At 35.1% G+C, this 19,753-nt stretch overlaps 1 protein-coding gene across 1 annotated transcript in view; it reads left to right on the top strand.

Moving 5' to 3' along the window:
- The first annotated feature begins 16,528 nt into the window (after positions 1-16,528).
- The window catches only part of LOC140251115 (uncharacterized), a 266,990-nt gene continuing 263,765 nt past the window's right edge, over positions 16,529-19,753 (top strand). The window contains exon 1 of the mRNA XM_072334414.1: positions 16,529-16,722. Within this exon, the coding sequence (XP_072190515.1) occupies positions 16,529-16,722 (194 nt within the window). The remainder of the gene's footprint in view (positions 16,723-19,753) is intronic.

Raw genomic sequence — 19,753 nt, 5'->3', positions numbered from 1 at the left:
TCCTCCTCACCTGACTCCCAGTTTGGTGAATTTATCCTTTTGTTTTCCTTGCTCTTACAGTAAGTTTTGGTACTTATACCAAAGGATATATGCATATATATAAATATATATATATATTTAACCAGAAACATCAACCCAAAGTCTTATTATTTGTTCATTTTTCAATTTTTCACATACAAATGTTTTTTAAAATGGAAAAAAAATTCAATCCTATTTTTAAGGTTATTTAAAAAACAACAACAAAAACAAACAAACACAAAAAAACTCAAACCAACAACCTTTTATTGTCATCCTAACTGCATGCATAGGTAATTGATTCATGTATTATCTGAAAAGTCTACCTAAGTTTCACGAGTTGGCCATCAGGGGGCACTAAAAGAGTATACAGATGCTATGTTCAGTCAACCAAGACTATAATGTCAGCCGTATGACCATCCTACTTTCAGATCCCCTGAAGTGTCTCTATGCCTGAAGCTACAAGTCAATCTTGTAATCACTAAGGGTGTGCATAGATCCCTGTAGGTAAGTTTTCAGAGACGCAGTCAATGCCTACTTCAGCAGCTTGGATTTACAGTAAATTTAAACCCAAAGGCATCTAGAGCAAAATTAAACAGAACAACATACACCAGTAATAAATTAGGACAAGATCACTAACAATTTTCACATTTTCTACATAGTAAACATAGATAGAAAAAGTTCCTGATTAGAGTATTTCTTACGTGTACTCCTCTGAAATGAATGATCTTTTTGCTTTTCAATTCTTCAGTGACCTCATAAAATATTCTCAAGTACAGCAATTTGAACATGAATTCACACAGATAACTACGGTGAGGTTTGTTTGTTTGTTTGTTTTCTTTTGAGATCACAAATTATGAGTAAGAAAGCAAAATTATCCTGCAAGATGTTCTGTTTACCTGAATAAGTGCTTTACGTTGTCTACACCCATAAATATTTATTTAAAGATGTAGTTCTAACACATAACCCTGTAGATGTATTTTTTTTTTTTTGAGATGAATTATGTTTTGAAGGCACTCATCACTTTTTGTTAAGTATTTAAGCAACAGAGATTCATTTCAGCTAACCTTAGTAATCTAAAAATTGAAGAAAAAATGAAATCTCTTCATATTGGTTTTCTCTACAGTCTCTGTTAAGATTATTCATGTCACCTATTTTAGATACATCCCATAGAGAAGATATAATTGTCTTTTCTTACTATGTTGATCTGTACATGGGTCCTAGAGAAAAACAGACTAGCTGAAGACAGATTAGGTAGCATTTGTTTCACTTAACATTCTCTGGTATATACCTGGTGAAGTCTAGCTGTCTGTTTTCTCCATAGTTCACTGGTGAAATGTGTCAAATCTATAGAAAAAATCATCCAGTCTTTTGTAGATATCTAGTATCTTGGTAGATATTGTTGTGGCTTAGTATGGCAGGCAGCTAAGCACCACATCAGCTGTCTTGACTGTATTCCTTCCCAGATTTTTTAACACCTGTAGTCTCCTCAATGGCAGGGCAGTGTGAGAAGCTGAAAAGTCATTGACTTATTATGACTACTGCTCAGCAATGACTAAATCATTGGGATCTCAACTGAAACCAGGACACATATCTTGTCTTTTTTTTTTTTTTTTTTTTCTTTCCTCCTTATTTCTTCTTGCCAACAAGTTCATCCAAGCAATTTGCTTTAAGTAGATGATGAAATTACACAAGATGACTTTAAACAAATAAAGGATACAAATTCCTGTAGATGATAATACTACGTAGGTTGCTCTGAAAGATATTCCTATTTATTTCCATGGAAAGTAAACAGATAAAAAGAGTAAAATAACATTATTTAATAGAGCAAATTCTTGCCACAAAAGGCTATTTTTCAAGATAGTCACAAACAGTAGCTATGCATTTTCACCAGCAACAAACAAGAGTCTGCATGTTGCACTTGTAAATATCTGCATCTGTGGAGGTGTCATGTTGTTGCCAGTGAAATGCACCAGCCACTGCCTCACTGCATCTCATTCATAGCAGCCTTTGTATAAACAGACAGGAATTAGAATGGATTTTATACTGGAGCTACATGGGTGCACACTGGTACTGTATGGCAAAAGGAAAAGAATCTAGTACAAGAGGAAAAAGAAATGGACTCACTTTATTGTTGTCAACACTTTCAGCGGTCTTCTGAATATGTTATTTTTTGTTTTTAAAAGACTCAGCTGCCTTCAATATGAAAAGTTTCTTCATTTTCTTTCATCTAAGAATAAAAAATCTGCCTGAAAACTGGAAATTGTGAGAAAATTCAGTACTTTAAAGTGATAATAACAACATTTATTTCTTATTTTGACTCATTTTCAATGAATAACTGCCCTTTGCTTTTAAGTATTTTGATAAACAAGAAGGCCAAATGTAAAAATCACACTCTGCCATTCCTTGTAACCCAAATGTTCACTTCAAATATCTGGATATTAACTTTGTTCAGCATATGTCAAGCATATTCTTTTTCTCTCCAGGGGATGTGTAAATGACTGAAAATAGAAACCAGACTAGAGGGAGTATGCAACAAAGTATGAGTCTGATACAGCAATAAAATAGCTACATTGACTAACAACATCTTTACTCAGGTAGTGAAAATTGGTAGCTTTTCTTTAAAAAATAAATAAATAAGTAATTTAAAAAAATTAAAAAATCAAGGAGATCATCATTCCACATAGATGAAATTCTTCAACACTTAACTTTTTGACTTTCTTTATATTTCATAGCTTGTAGAACATCACAAGAGGAACATTCAATTCCAAAACATAATGTATAGTTATTTACCTGAACTCTTCTCTGTTGTGAAGACAGTTCCAGGCAGGCTTCAACCCTGATTCCCTTACTTTATCCCAAAGGGGAAAAAAAAAAACTTTTGCCAAAGCTAAAGTGATGTTTACTGCCCCAGTAGTTATTTCAATAAGCGAAGCGTTTAATGTGAAATCATTTAAATAACTCACAGATGTAGATTTTTCCAGAGAAATAATAAAGAAACCTTAAGAAAACTTACATTAATACAAAAGGTACATAACAACTTGCTTCCTGACTTGCTGTATATAAAAAGGATGTGCCTAACTGGAAGTCTTAAGGGCTGGCATGTCACAAAGTGGCATAGATATAGACAACTCTAAACATTTCCAGATATCTTAAACTCCTTTCCCCAGCTTATTTTGAAGACAAACTGCTCATGACAAATAAGTAAATGAAATGGAGAACAGAATACATAATATATAATAGAAACAGATAATGTGGAGGCCAGCATGGTACTATCAGATCTAGAAAGAGCTGAAATAGATTTTCCTCTGGCAGGTGTAGTGCTGTATGGGAGACTAGAACAGAAAGGTTTATTTTTTGAAGGCATATTTTTGGGGGGTGTTTTGACAACAAGTTTAACTGAATCATCAACTAGTCAGAAACAATTTTTATTAACTGGGCAGGAATGAAAAATGAACAGTTATGCTGACACACCAAAATGGTATTTTTTGATGAATACACTTGATTTCCACTTCATTGCTAGTAATGAACTACTTTATAATTCACGGTAGATGTGATCTACTTATTTTATTAACATCTTTTATATCATATTCTACTTTTTAAATACATAGTTTGTGCATTTTAATGTTTAAAAAATATAAAATTTTCAGGATTAAAAAAATAAAAAATAAAGAAAATTTAAAAAGTTTATATTATGTGCTACCACGTAGCTAGCTTTTATAATACAGTCCGTTTGAGGTCTAACTTTATTTTCTTCAAAAATGACAGACTGTTTTCATTTATTCTGTTCTGTATTTATGAAACCTTCTTTGATATACTTTGAATTTTACAGCATGTTCTGGCAGAATGTTTTTGCAAATTGTAATCTTTAAAAACTGACACTGTGTTCTTACAAAATAAACATAGTACCGTGATATTTGTCTTGACATAAGAGAACTACTCTCCTTTTTTTCCATCAAACGCTCTTCTTTATCCATGAGTTTTATTTTATTTTATTTTTTATTTTTGAGAGTTCTTTCTTTTGAGAGGATGTTAAGTTGGTTAAATATCCCCTGTTTGTGAAAGAAGCTGCAAGAGAACAATTTGCAAGGCTTCAAATATTCATGTTTAACACTTAGATAAAATTAAGATCTTTCAGACTTTTTATATATAGTTTTTTATATAACTGTAAAGGAGGTTATACCACAGAATGGTCAATAACAGTGACACCTGCATAGAATTCTCATTCAAAATACCTTTTCTTCCTGAACTAAGCTAGAGCTTTGAACTGAAAGTCTCTTAATTGTCATGACTGATCTGATCACTTATCTATTGTTATAAGGTCTGTACATTATAAACAAAGATTTCTAGGCTGAAAAAATCATTGTTTTCCCAGAAAAATTCTCAACAATAAATCTATGTTTTATTAAAGTCACTAGGTGTCTTGGTAGGTGTTTTTTTGTTGTTGTTGTTGTTTTTTTTTTTTTGTTTTTTGTTTTTTTTTTCCAATTATATATAATAAAATATTAGTTCATTGGTTTTTTGTTTGGTTGGTTGGTTGGTTTGTTTTGTTTTCCTCTCTGCAATCTGTTTGTTTGTTTGTTTTCAGATATTACCCACATTCAGAACACTTTCAAAAAGCTACAGTCTCAAATCATCATTATAAATATTTTCCAGTGTTGACGCCTAGTAATAGGAATATTGTCACTGATATATGTTGCAAGTATTTAATTATATTTAAACAATCACCACACCAAGCTACAGTTACATTATAATGTGATTAAAGGCTTGCTTTAAGAAATAGTCAGGATCTGCTCTGCTAGTTTTACTTTCTAATCCTCTAAGAAGGGATTAACATAAAAAAATAGTCTCTTTATTTCTCTGCTCCTTCATTTCAAGGCGCAAATAATATTTGAAGATTAGAAAGCTTACTATGTCTCCTACCATTGCTATTGCACAAGCAAGCATTGTCTGTTCTCATAATAATTTTATGATTATATGTAGTCATTCTTAATTCTGTTATTTTTACTTCTGTTGTGACTTTATAGGCTTTGTGATCCAGCAGGTCTGTCCTACTGGCTGATCCATGCAATAACACTGAGTGAGTCTTCCACTGTCAGTTTCTTTACTGAATCTATTTTCATTATTTTAAACAGATCATTTCAAATCCGTTCCATGCATACTCATACACACTCTGTAAAAATTGGAAAGTAAAATACTAGTTAACTTGCCCTCAAAAAATTGAGGATACTTTCAGAAATGTTTATAGAAATAGGAAAAAAAGCACTCAAAAAGTTATTCATATAATAAATGATTTCCCATTTTTGTAAATAACTCTACTAAATATTGCTTTTGAGTTTAACAAGGATGTTGTAAATTTAAAAATGCATAGATCTAGGGAATAAAAGTTACTTTGCTGAGTATTGCCAAAGAATTTTAAATGTCCTACATCTAGAATTCACAAGGTAGAATGATGTTTCCACAAGACAGTATTTGACACTGCAAGACCTAGATCTCATTGCTGAATATCTGTGTTCAGGAACTGAAATGTATTGTTCCATTTGTACTGGTTATTCAGAAAAGTGGGGATTTTAAAAACAAGTTTATACATTTGTAGACTTCATTCCATAGGTACTTAGCCTGTCTTAAAACAGCAACTGACCTTGGAAAAGGAAAACTTGTTCTTTTGTATTCACTGTAGGGCTGGGCTTGGTGCCCAGATTTTATGTTCCTTGTGTCATTTTTTTAATACCATTTTTTTTTTTTTTTTTAATGTTGGTCTTATGTTTACAGAATTTTTATACATATTTTCTTTTCAAATAGCATTTAGTAGCAAATGAGTACTTCAGATAGCATTTGGTAGCAAATGAGTACTAAGCTTGAGTAGCAAAGTATGCATGTTTAATAAGTTAGTATTTTTTGGAGAATCCTTATGGGAAACAGACTGACTTAAAACGTTCTTTAATTTGAAACTATCATTTCTGAAACAAGGCTACTCTGTAAGCACCATGTGAACTAAAGCTTCAGAACAGGACTAGCTTTCTGCATATGATTAGGGAGACCAAAATTATCTTTCCCTTGGCACATCTGCAAGAGACAGCACTTAAAAAATAAACTCTCTCTGCAGGCTATTGAAATTAAGCACAGTGATCTCATACAAAGCACAGTGCAGCTGGTACCATGGGATGAAGACAGTTGAATCTTTTCTAATGGAAAAATGAAGTCAGACCAAGCTTGCCTCCTTTCTTTCACAAAATACAATTATGTAAACTACAAAGCTCCATTATAGACAATGTTTATAATTAGCAACTGTTTTTCCCTTAATTTTAAGTAGAGCCTGTTAATGGTTGATGTCAAGCCAAAATATTTCCTACAGATGCTACAAACAATGAACAATCAAAAATCTGTTTCTGTTGTTTCTTTTGTAATTATTTCAAATTGTGGAAACCTGTAATAAAAATGAATGTAATGAACAAACACCATTGCATGTTGATAAACATCATAGTCTTTCAATTTCAGGAAAGCAACTATGGCATACTGACTCATAGAGGAAGAAGCTTATTTCTCTAACATATATACAGAGAATTTGACTTCATCAATTTTCATGTTAGTATCATTTTTTATGGTATACAGTTCTGTTGATCTGTCTGAAGTGTAGAAGGGGTTTGTGATCCTCTGCTTTATGTTTAGACAATATTACATATAATTGGAACACAGTAATGTGACAATTCAAACAATGAATTGCTATATTCAGTAGAATGATGTGAAAATGCTTCTTTTCATTCTTTTGTGGTTTTTATAATTTATAGGCATGTCAGATATGATTCTGCACTGGACTCTACTGAGACATTCTTCTGAATCAATCTAAACTTTTGTTAATTTTTATTATTTCATGAGGCTGTAGGTTTCTACACTTGGTCAGATAGTAAAGCTAGAGCTTATTTATTAAACCTGAAGTGAGAGAATTCCTACAGGTGATAAAGAAAATACAGGTTTACTTCTTTTATAGAGTCATTTCATGTCTAGACATATCTCCAACAGAGAACACTGATGGAATCATCAGTTTCAGTAGATCTTTACAAGAAGGGAAGAAATTATTTAAAAAAATATTCATAACCTATCAAACAGTCCACCCATCAAATACATGTATTTTCAATTTGGAGAGAACGATGTTTTGGGGGACAGTGTCAAGGGCCTTAATAAAGTCCAAACAGGTGATATCAGAGGCTCCTTCCTTGTCCATTGACACAGTTATGCCATCATAGGTTGGTCAGATATCACTTGTCATTGCTGAAGCCATGCTGGTTATCTTGTATCAACTCCCTGTATCCCATGTGCCTTAGCACACCTTCCACAATGACTACGTTTTCTCTTTGATTTTTCACAAGCTCTTAAAATGAGTTTTGACTAATTTTATACAAGTTTTAAGGGGTTTTATTGTTGAATAATAGATACTGAGAACTTGATATTGTTGTTTTTATGCTGCTGTATGTAGCTAAAATTAAATAACAACCCTTCTACTCAAACAGATCATGACAGTCGCTGAGTTTATCTTGTGTTTTCCAGATGAAAATAGTGATGAATTGATTATTCTAATGAATTAGTACATTACATCTATTTTGAACTTCCTAGACAAAATGTAGGTTTATTGTATTATTTATTTTTAATAATCTAAAAACTATAGCTGGAGTAGAAAGCTTTTACAATAAACAAGGGGGAGGCGGGGGGGAGGGGGGGGGGGGGGAGGGGGAAGATAGCATGTTTTTTCCTGCATTTTAGGGACATCTAGAGACAGTGTTTTCTAGATATCTCAGGGAATCTAATTTATGCTGAATAATTTTCCTTGATTTTGATTTGTTTTCTTCAAGGCACAAGTGCTGAAGTAGAACTAAAGTTAATAATTTTCAATCCCAGTAAGGATTTTTTGTTTATTTGTATACGAGGGTTTTTCCTTCACTGTAGGTTCAAACTGATGTTGTTTATGTTGCTCTTTAAAGATTAAAGCTAAAGCAACATGATCTCCTCACCAGAAAGTTCATGAGCAGTCCTTTGAAAACTTAACTGTGTTTCAGATAACTTTTTGTGTTTGTTATATCATGAAAAATAAGACTGAAAAAGTTCTTCTGCCTGGAGCCTAGAAGACAGTATGAAAAATAACTTTTTATATGCCTTGAAGTGGTACTGAAATTGAGTTCTTAGGAAGGTAAATACAACAAGAAAGCATTTCTTTGAGGAACAGGAAAATGTCCATAGCTCTTAAAGAATTAAGTTATTTCTCTCCCACAAATTACTGTAGAAATTAAGAATGACATTGACCTGTACACTAGTAATGTAATTTAAATAATATAAAGTACATGAGTCAAAACTTAGAAGTACAATCTGCAATATTACATTATGGCTACTGTTTATAGTAGATATTGTTTGTACAGTAAAATATCTAACCATATTTTCTTATTTCTTTCTGTTGCACAGAAGCATGTATTACCACTAATTCTTTTGGTCATTGTAATGCACTGGGGCTAGTGTTTCTATGATCCCAATAAATTAGCCACCCAGACTCTGAAACAAATATGACCTATTGGAGCTAATGCTAGAAGGAAAAAGAGGATAGATTAGACAAATACTTCAGATATGGGGAGCTCTCAGCTGTGCATCTGGTAGGAAGAAACCTCTGATGGTGGCAAGGCGTACCCACCCTGATAACTTTCAAGTAAGAAGTACACTCGCATTTCGTCCTTCAAGTTCAGCCTGGATTATCTTAATAGAAAACAGTTCTATCCAGCACTTCTACCAACAATCATGTCCACAGGATAAAGTGATGGCTTTTCTTCAAGATAAAGACACACATATGGCACAATCACTAGTACGCAGTAGAAGCTGCTCACAGGCCATTTCATCAGGGATAACTGGCTTATCTTGAAGCATAGCACAAGCCTGGTGATCAAGCTACAAGCATGCATAGGGCAAAGGTCTGCACCTATTCAGGATAACTTAAAAGAATCATTAACTACTTGATGTATGACAATCTTCTAGTTAGGATTAGTTGTACGTGGGAAGAAACATTTCAATTAAGACAGAAAATTCTAGAAAATTCTGATTTATCCACAGAATTTCCATTAAAAGATTAAAAAACTTCCATGCTAAACTGCAATGACACAAGCATGAGTCATATCCATTTTTTAAACTCTTTCCTTACCAGTATAGATTTTATTTAATATTGTATTTATTTCATATAATAGAGAATGACCTTTAGATCATCTAGCAATCAAAGAAAAGAAGATAACTGAAGATTTTTAGCTTTACAAGTAGTATTTTCCCCCCCTCTGTTATTTGCTTTATTTTCGTTAACAATTTATACTATAGTCTAAAGTGAGTTTGAAGTGTTTTAAAATTTTTCAAGTGGAAGCAATCACGGAGTTAGGGACTCTTTGATTAGCTTATATCTATAGTTACTGTAAAGTAGCTAATGTGAAATCTGCAATTAAATTAAAGATGTACTGAAAAAAGCATAGAAAATTAAACCTGGTTTTTCCTATAATAATCTCTGGACTGGTCAAAAATTCTGAAGTACAAATACCAGAATATTCTTTGACTAGTTGTCAACCATGAGTTGTCTCAGGTACATTTTGTTTTAGAAATACTGATACTGTGGGGACAAACAAAATGTTTCAGTATATATCTCTTCTTAAAAAAGAAATATAAAGCTAGAGTTGAGGGGTACTACTATACATTTTCCCTAATAATTTTTAAAAATGCATATTATATAATATTATAATATATTGTATGAAGTGTTTACATGGTTTACAAGTTAATATGTAATACCCATATCTACCACGTCAGTTCTGGTTCTCTGACAACAATTCTTTAAAAATTATTTGGGAGTGTTGTCCTTATAAAAACATTGTTACTGTATGAGTTGGAAAGGGAAATAACTACAAAAGGAACAAAAATAAACATGTGACTCCATAGTCAGTGATAGGCGAAACTAGGTTCTAGAATTTTTTTTGACTACTGCTTAAAATATTTTTACATTGAAAAACCTGCTTGTACACTCATGTAATTAAACTACATACTATTTATCTATTTCTCACATGCTCTGCTAACTAACATTAGTATGGACTGCAGCAAATGCTCTTCTGTGGCCATAGTTACGACTATGTAGAAGGGATTGCCAGCATAAAAGTATAGCAGAGTTTTTGTTATTTCTTTTCTTATTGTTTCTGAAATACAGACTGATATAGCTATCCCACCAGAACTTTGTAATATAAACCAAGCCTCAGGCTCTCAGTCTGCAGCTGACCCAGCATAACGTTACTTTGTAGTCATTTAACATTTGGAAAAAATTCTTCACAATTCTGAGTTCTAGAAATGTTGTGATTGTTCTACAGGTGTGTCTCTGTTATTACAAGCTCTAGGCAGGCCGAGGGCCTTTTAACTTTCTAAATCCATCACTTTTAATATATCATAGGACTCTTCCTGTTGTATGTGTGATAAAATGTTCAGATAATTACTGAGATGCTTCACTTTTATAGTGTACCAGTATCAGTTTACCAGCCCCAGAGACAAAATATACTTCAAAACAAAGCAGTCAAATGCCTCTGAATTACTCTGCAATTGAACACTGTTTTGAAATTTATTTATTTATTTATTTGTTTATTTATTTTTTTGAAGGGGGAGGAGTAAGGGAGGGGATAAGGGAGGGATAAGGGGGAGGAGAGGAGATGGAGCTTTAGGAAGCATAAAGGAATATCCACTTAAAAACTCCATCATCATTATAGAGAAAAAACTGAAACTAGACATTGACATAGGAGAGTTTATAATCCACGATTTCAGGGAAAATTAAAAAAGAAAAAGGTGGAAGAGCCTTATCTGGTTTCTTTGTTATGAGCTACAGGGAATCAATTCTAAAGCAGTTGTTTACTGATGAGGACATATGCCTGCTGGGAGGCAATTTTGGCTAATACAAATTTTTGGCATCTGCACTATTTAAATGTATTATTAAAATGCACTTTTTACATGCTTGTATACTAAGTTTAGGGCTGTATTTCAGTAAATGCCAACATGTTTTTCTTTATGAATTAACAGTATTCCATTTTATTTCATTTTATTTACTCTTTCACTTAATTATTCAATTAAATATTTCAAAGCCACATAATGTTTTTCTGCCCATCCCTATTTTTAATATTCCTCTATACATTCTCTGTCCTTCTTCGCTTCTTGTCTGTCTTATGGCTGCATGTGCATGTGTTTCTAGTTCAGTGTCATTGAGTGCTACTAGGAATTGTCAGATCTGTCAAACTTCTGATTGAATTTTCCTTCATGAGTCAAGTAAGAGCTGCAACTTCTGTTTCTAGAGTCCAATTTTATAAAGCAAAAATGATGACCTGGAAAAAGAAAATCCAGATTCAGAAAATAACAATTTTCCTTCCTCTTGAGTTGAAGTATTACCCATGATTAGAACATTAACAGAGGTTTTAGTTACATTAGAGATTAGCCAGCAGCATTCCTACAACAATGACATGGAAAGCTTCCAGTATATTTAATCAACAATAAAACATGCATTATACATTCAGACAGACATATAGCATTATTAACTTTTATAAAAATTACATTTTAAAATAAGCAATACTGTTGAAATCATAATCATTTAAAGCATAGTCAAGATAGTATGCAGGTGTTTGGATAAAGCTGAATATGCAGTTTGAAATCAGTCATAATCACTATTGCTGATGTTCACACATTAATGTTAGAGTTAAGCTAAATTGCTTTTATCTGTCTATTGATAGACTGAGTTTTGAAATTTTTTACATTCCAAGCAAACATGAAAGAACAAATACTGCTGTTTTTTGAATAGGTATTTTAAATATTTCTTTTTCAAAAGTTTCAAATGGGTTTGCTGAAATGCCCTCAAACAGATTTAAAACAAAATCCACCATTGCTGCCATAACAGTGACAAGGTTTTGATACTTAAATGGTGAAAGAAAAATATAGTCTTTGTGGAAACAAAAAGTAACTTATACATTAAGTTCATACTACTAGGCTTTCTCATAATTTTATTCACTTTATAGATTCATTGCTTTCCTTTCAAAGTTAGTTTTTCAGTAAAATGCAAAGGGTTAGTTATGTGTCATATTTCCAGAATTAATCTTTCTCCTTCTCATTCAAATTTTCTTAGCCACTAAATGCATGAGTTTGAAAACTATAAACATGGTTAGTCCTTCCAATTATTGTATTTTTATTATTTTATATTTTAAAGTTATTTTCATGTATTTTCTCTTCAGGTTTACGATCATAATTTTAGGGAACTCCAAATGAGTTTTAACTCCATGTAAAATTGGTAAATAAATTATGATGAGTTATGATGCTAAATGATACATACAATCATGAATAATAATTGACAGTGATTTATTCTTCCTGAAATTACTGTACGTCACACTTTGAAAGTTTGTAGATTTCAGGGGAGAGGAGTTGCTCTAAGTTCTCTGGGGTATAAAGTAGTTTACATAAATTGTAAAACACAGATATTTCTCTGATAAACTATTCCCTTGGCTAATGAAGCCCTCTAATTGTGTCCTGACTACAAAAGAAAATAATGCCCTGATTTTGATTCACTGCCAACACATATCACACAGTGCCTACTGTGTAGATTGAAGAAATATTTATGATCATAGATTTGATATGAATTATTTAGATTAAGCAATAATAGAAATGAGATTCAATATAGTATGTCAAAAACAAATTAAAGTAAAGCAAGTGCTTGCATGAATATCAGGTATTTCAAATAGACACAGAAAATAGTGTTATTATTTGGAATGCAGAGAAAACATTTACATGAAACTTGCAATATCATATAATATGTATGAGTTTACAAATTTCTGGAGCGAACAATATTAAAGAAAGTATTAGTATTCATTACGATATTTTTAATTCTTATTAATAAATTTAAACATGCATATTTTTGCAATCTACATCTTTCAGTTACTGCATATTTTTTCCTCTACTATTTGAGGATCAGTTTTATATTTGGACATTTTCTTTCTTCTATATTTTTCACTCTGAGAGTTAATTTATTTTCAAAGGAGAAGCGCTGTACAACACAATATCTTAATCTTGACACTTCCAAAAAGATATGTAATTGAGGACTTTTTGTTCTTTCTCAAATGTGACAAACACATGAAGATTTTTATTTTATTTTCTGCTGTCATGGGAAGGTGGGACTTTAAAGAGAATTCTAGCTTAGACACATCTTTGCTATCAAAAAGTACTTTCGTTTCAAGGTCATTTTAAAACCTAAGTGCTAAAAAAGACTACAATTCACAATTTTGATGCTAGTCTGATCAGTATGTCTACCACCACTGCAGAGGAAATGCCAGGTCACAGCCTGAACCAGTGGTTGAGTACCAGGTGAGAAGGAGGGCCTAACCCAGGCAGCTCTGGTGCAAGAATGCATCTGAGTGACTGGAAGGCATGGAGCCTGGAATCACCTCTCCTCATGCCCATTTAAGTGTTAGCAGCTGAGGGAGCATCATCTGGGTAGAGACTGCGTTTCTCTTGAGCTACCACCAACCATTGGAAGAAACAAACTAATTTTTTTTCTTTTTTTTAAACCTACTATTGCTCTAGAGTTCCTTCTTTTGCCATACAGTTGAAAATAACTTCACTGATCAAATTCTGAAAAATAATATAAACTCCATTTATTTCAATGAAAAACTTCTAGTTACCCAAGATTTAAAATCATGGCTCTCTCCCAAGGAAAATTTCCCAAATAAAAGTTTCATTCATTCATCCTCCTATCCTAAGTGCCTAAATCCAAAATATAGTTCCCAGCTGAGGTACTGACCTGTTTTTGATTGCCTCCCACTATTTCTTTGTGATAAGTAAATAGGCAGTTTACAAATATTGAGTTAAAGAACCGACTCCTGACGAAGATCACCTCTTAGATTTTTTAGGAAGAATTTTGGATAAATGTCTTGTTATTTGTGTGCTCTATAGTACATGTGATAGAGAATTGTGTGGTTTCTTGACAAAGGATGGTGCATAAGATGATTGTTCATTTGCTCCAGGAACCTACTGAAAACTCAGTAGTATCGTGCTTAATAATAATGGCATAACTGATGTTAAGTTGTATTAACTTTACTAATAATTCTGAGGAATCACAGTAGAACTTGGTCTCTCCAAATCATTTTTAGACATGGAGAAGCAGATGATGGCAAAAGAGAGAAAACATTGTTCAAGAAGTGACATAAATCAAACTTACTTAATAAAAGAATTATTTTTTTTTCTCCTCTCATACTAAGTTAGCCTCTAAACTAAACATAGTATTAAAAGCTAGTTAACCTACCATGGTTAAAAAGAGAGATAAGAGCTAAATCTACCAAATTTTTATCAAGTCCTGGCAAAGAGAAACACAGCTGCATTTCAGTGAAGTATCTTTGCTAATCCATTTCCATGATGATCAGTTTCATTTACATGAACAACAGAATTAAAAAAATGATGTTAATTACTAATTTCAAAAATCTTTGGAGCACAGATGTTATCATTTGCCAAACACAATACTTGCAAGTATTGGAATTCCACAGGTATTTGGAAAAGAGAAAGAAAATAATTATGAAAAAAACAAATAAAAAGCAATAAAGCATTTTGTTCATAGATACGTAGTAATAAGAATGCAATATTTCAGGCAGGCACTTTCCAGAAAAAAACTGTGAGCAAACCCACTACATGCCTTTAGCTGTGAACTTGTGAAATATGTTAGAAAGAAAGCTTTCATAACCAAGCAGTAAAGGGTGAGAGTAATGTTACCTCCAGCAGCCACCATGTCCAAGGGTGCACCACCAGGGACTAGCGATCTGTATTCGCTAGGGCCATAGGATCACAGGCACCATTATGGTGGAGAAACAAATGGCAATTTATTAAGACACAACAACTCCTTAAATACACATCCTGCTTTGTCAATGCCCCTTAAACGCATGTCAATGACAGAGCAGGGGAGGTTCTATCGCGTTACAACCTGATGCCTCGTTAACGCATGCTACAGAGTAAGGTACTCCCTTAAATATAATATGTCAATGTAATACATTTATTTCAAACAATAAGAAATAAAGGGAGCAACTTAAACATCTAACTAAAGAATACAAATTAATTTATGACAACTGATCCAGAACTACTGCCTCCTGTTTTATTAAATTCTTTTTTTGTAGTACTTGAGCACTAGAAGAACATATTTCTAGATAGATATTCTTCAGAGCTGTATCTGCTGATCTGCTGTTTTTTGTTTGTTTGTTTGTTTTTTAACAATAATTACAATATTTGTCTTGCTAGAATAACTGAAACTTTGGTCTTACACTAGTATTTAAACCTATGTACTACATATGTTAATGGTCACTCAAAAGTAACTTTATTGATTTTCATGCTTATATTTCAGCTTTACTGTCACATAAATTACAGTTACACAGCCCACAATTTGTGATGTTATAATATCTATATCTTTTATGCGAGTTCTCGTATTTTGAGTAGAATATTGTAGTATTTCAAATCCTTTACTCATTTAATATTTTTTTCTTTTCCCCTGTAATTTTCCACTTGAACTAAGCAAAAATCTTGTTCCCCATGGGGAACACATTTGCTATGCATAGTATTCCATGTTTTTATTGTCTCTAAGGAGATGAGAAATTTGAGATAGTGTTGTTAATATTCACTATGTCCCGTAGTTGTATTCAGATAATTTAAAAAAAAAAAAAAAAAAAAAAAAAAAAAAAAAAAAAAAAGCCTAAGGAAAGTCAAAGAAACAGGTAAACCAGGCAAAATTAACTTGGATTGAAGAAAGGAAAAAAGAAATATTGCTCTTTATCCTATATTTGAAATGATAGTTATGAAATATCTAGTTTTGTGCTGAATAAGAAGGCTCCACAGTAATTTTAGAAAACAGAATGAAGTATTTTCAAGTCCATTATTAAATATTTAGGAGAATAATGCATTTCATAAGTGTGTTGTAGTTTGCTAGAATAGCATATCCGATTTCATGTGGGAAATAAAAGTTAAGTGTGTATGCATGTTTACAAATAAGTAAATAAGTAAATAATAAGTAAATAATAATAAGTAAATAGGGTGGACATCTGTAATTTGACTAAAATTGGAACACTGACTACATTGCAATCTTTCCGACCTGTCTCAAATGCCAAATTCATCATCTCAAATTCATTTGAAGGTACAATTCAGAATATTGCCTTTGGCTCTGTAAAATGCCATCTTGCTTTTGGTTTTGGTTATTTCAGAAACCTCCTTAAGATCCAGTTAGAATTTTTCTGAGAATCTTTATTCCGTTGAATTATTAAATGTATAACCAAATACTTTTTAGACTGCATTCCAACAATCATAATGATAGTATATATTCATTGTTGAAGATAACTTTCTGATGCACATGGTCGAGGAATCGACATGGGGTGGGGTGTTGCTAGACCTTATTCTCACCAACAAGGAAGGCCTTGTTAAGGAAGTAAAAGTCAGGGGTAGCTTGGGTTGTAGCGACCATGAGATGGTGGAGTTTGAGATCCTGAGTGGAGGAAGCAAAGCAAAAAGTAGGATTGTTACCCTGGACTTTAGGAGAGCCAACTTTGATCTCCTCTGGGACCTGCCTGGGGCTATCCTGTGGGCCAGGGTGCTAGAATGCAAGGGGGCCTGTGACAGCTGGTTAGCATTTAAACGGCTCTTCTTCCAAGCTCAGGATCGGTGAGTCCCTGTGACTAAGAAATCAGGAAAAGGTGCCAGGACCTGCATGAATGAGCAAGGAGATCATGTGCAAGCTCCACGGAAAGAAGAAAGTTCATGATACGTGGAAAAAGGGTCTGACCACTTGGAAAAAATATAAGAATGTAGTCAGGGCCTGTAGGGATGTGATGAGAAAGGCTAAAGCTCACCTGGAGTTGAATCTAGCCAAGGTGATAAAGGATAATAAAAAAGGCTTTTTTAAGTACGTTAACAGCAAAAGGAAGGCTAGGGAGAATGTGGACCCCATACTTAGTGAGGGGGGCGTTCTGGTAACGGGGGATGCTGAGAAGGAGGAAATACTGAATGCCTTCATTGCTTCTGTCTTTAGTGAAAGGGCTCTCCCTCAGGAATCCCAGTCCCTGGAGGTTAATGAGAGAATCTGGGGAATGGGAGTTATCCCTTTAGTCAGGGAAGAGGTGGTCTGTGAGTGCTTAGGAAACATTAAGGTCCATAAATCCATGGGACCTGATGGGGTGCATCCGCGGGTGCTGAGAGAGCTGGCAGAGGTTGTTCCTGATCCGCTCTATGTAATCTTTCAGAGGTCTTGGAGAACTGGGGAGGTGCCTGAAGACTGGAGGATGGCCAATGTCACTCCAGTCTTCAAAAAGGGCAAGAAGAAGACCCAGGTAATTATAGGCCAGTCAGCCTCACCTCTGTCCCAGGGAAGTTGATGGAACAAGCTTGTGCTGGATGCCATCTCCAGACAACTGGGAGAAAAGGAGGCTATCAGGAGTACTCAGCATGGGTTCACCAAGGGGAGGTCGTGCTCAACCAACCTGGTGGCCTTTTATGAAGATGTCACTAGCTGGGTGGACAGGGGAGAGCGGTAGATGTAGTCTACCTTGATTTCAGTAAGGCTTTTGATACTGTCCCCCATGACATCCTTATAGCAAATCTGAGGAAGTATGGGATAGATGAGTGGACAGTGAAGTGGATTGAGAATTGGCTGACTGGCAGAGTGCAGAGGGTTGTCGTTGGTGGTGCGGTGTCTGGCTGGCGACCTGTAACTAGCGGCATCCCCCAGGAGTCTGTGCTGGGTCCAGTCTTGTTCAACATCTTCATCAACGACCTTGATGAGGGAATAGTGACCACCCTCAGCAAGTTTGCTGATGACACAAAGTTGGGAGGATTGGCTGACATGCCTGAAGGCTGTGCTGCCATTCAGCGAGACCTGGACAGGCTGGAGAGATGGACAGTAAGAAACCGGATGAGGTTTAACAAAAGCAAGTGTAGAGTCTTGCACCTAGGAAGAAATAATTGCATGCACCAGTATAGGCTGGGGGAAGACCTGCTGGAGAGGAGCTCTGCTGAGAGGGACCTGGGCATCCTGGTGGACGGCAGGTTGGTCATGAGCCAGTAGTGTGCCCTTGTAGCCAAAAAAGCCAATGGCATACTGGGGTGCATTAAAAAGAGCGTGGCCAGCAGGTCGAGGGAGGTGATCCTCCCCCTCTACTCTGCCCTGGTGAGGGGTCATCTGTAATACTGTGTCCAGTTCTAGGCTCCTCAGTACAAAAAAGACAGGGATCTCTTGGACAGGGTTTTGTTGTTGTTGTTGTTTTTTTTTTTTTTCCATCTCAGTAAGTGTAACGTGTGGAGAACATAGGAGCTCAGGAAGGCTGGGAGTACTTTAGGGAAATTGTTTTAAAGATGAAGGAGCTGGCCATCCCAAAGTCACGAAGATGAGCTAACAGGCAAGGAGGCTGGGGTGGCTGAACAGAGACCTTTGGCTGGATCTCAAGAACAAAAGGAAAGTTTAGGGTCTCTGGAAGAGTGGGCAAGCTACTTATGAGGATTACAGGTATGTAGTGAAGCTGTGCAGGGAGAAAATTAGAAAAGCCAAAGCACAGCTAGAACTGAGCTTGGACACTAAGGTAAAGGAGAACAGTAAATATTTTTATAAACACATCAACAGCAAGAGGAAGGCTAGGGAGAATCTCCATCCTTTGCTTGATGCTGAGGGCAACTTGGTCACCAAGGATCAGGATAAGGCTGAGTTACTTAATGCCTTGTTTGCCTCAGTCTTTAATAGTAAAACTTGTTACTCCCTGGGAACACAACCCCCTGTGCTGGTAGATAGGGAAGGGGGACAGAATAAGCCCTGCTTGATCCACAGTGAGATAGTTTTGCACCTGCTCTGAAAGCTGGATGCTTACAAATCCATGGGCCCAGACGGATTGCACCCTAGAGTGATGAGGGAGCTGTCAGATGTGGTTGCCAAACTACTCTCCATCATTTTTCGGCAGTCCTGGCTGACTGGGGACATCCTGATGGATTGGAGGCTGGAGAATGTGACACCCATCTTCAAAAAGGGCTGGAAAGATGATCCTGGTAGCTACAGGCCTATCATTCTCACCTTGGTGTCTGGGAAGGTTATGGAATGAATAATCTTGGGAAGCACCATGGACCAATTAAAGGTCAATCAGGGCATCAGGCCCAGTCAGCATGGGTTTATGAATGGTAGACCCTGTCTGACAAGCCTGATTTCATCCCATGACAAGGTGACCTGCTTAGTGGATGAGGGTAAGGCTGTTGATGTGGTCTACCTGGACTTCAGTAAGGCCATAACATTCAGTCCCCCATAACATTCTCATGGAGAAGCTGGCTGCCCATGGTCTCGCATATTCTCTGCTGGGTGAAGCACTGGCTGAATGGCTGGGCCCAGAGAGTTGTGTTAAATGCAGCTGAATCCAGTTGGTGGCCAGTCATAAGAGGTGTCCCCCAGGGCTCAGTGCTGGGATCATTTCTGTTTAACATCTTTATTGATTATCTTGATGTGGAGATTGAGTGCACCTTCAGTAAGTTTGCAGACAACACCAAGTTGGGAGGGAGTGTTGATCTGCAAGAGGTCACTACAGAGGGACCTGGATAAACTGAATCGATGGGCCAAAGTTAATGGCATGAGATTCAATGGGGCCAAGTGTTGTGTCCTGCATTTTCGTCACAACAACCCCAGGCAATCCTATGGGCTTGGGGAGGTATGGCTGGAAAACTT

The sequence above is a fragment of the Excalfactoria chinensis genome, chromosome 4 (genome assembly GCF_039878825.1).
Source record: "Excalfactoria chinensis isolate bCotChi1 chromosome 4, bCotChi1.hap2, whole genome shotgun sequence".
Lineage (NCBI taxonomy): Eukaryota > Metazoa > Chordata > Aves > Galliformes > Phasianidae > Excalfactoria > Excalfactoria chinensis.
Note: the sequence above shows the minus strand (reverse complement) of the source record. Positions and strands in the feature narration are given on the sequence as shown.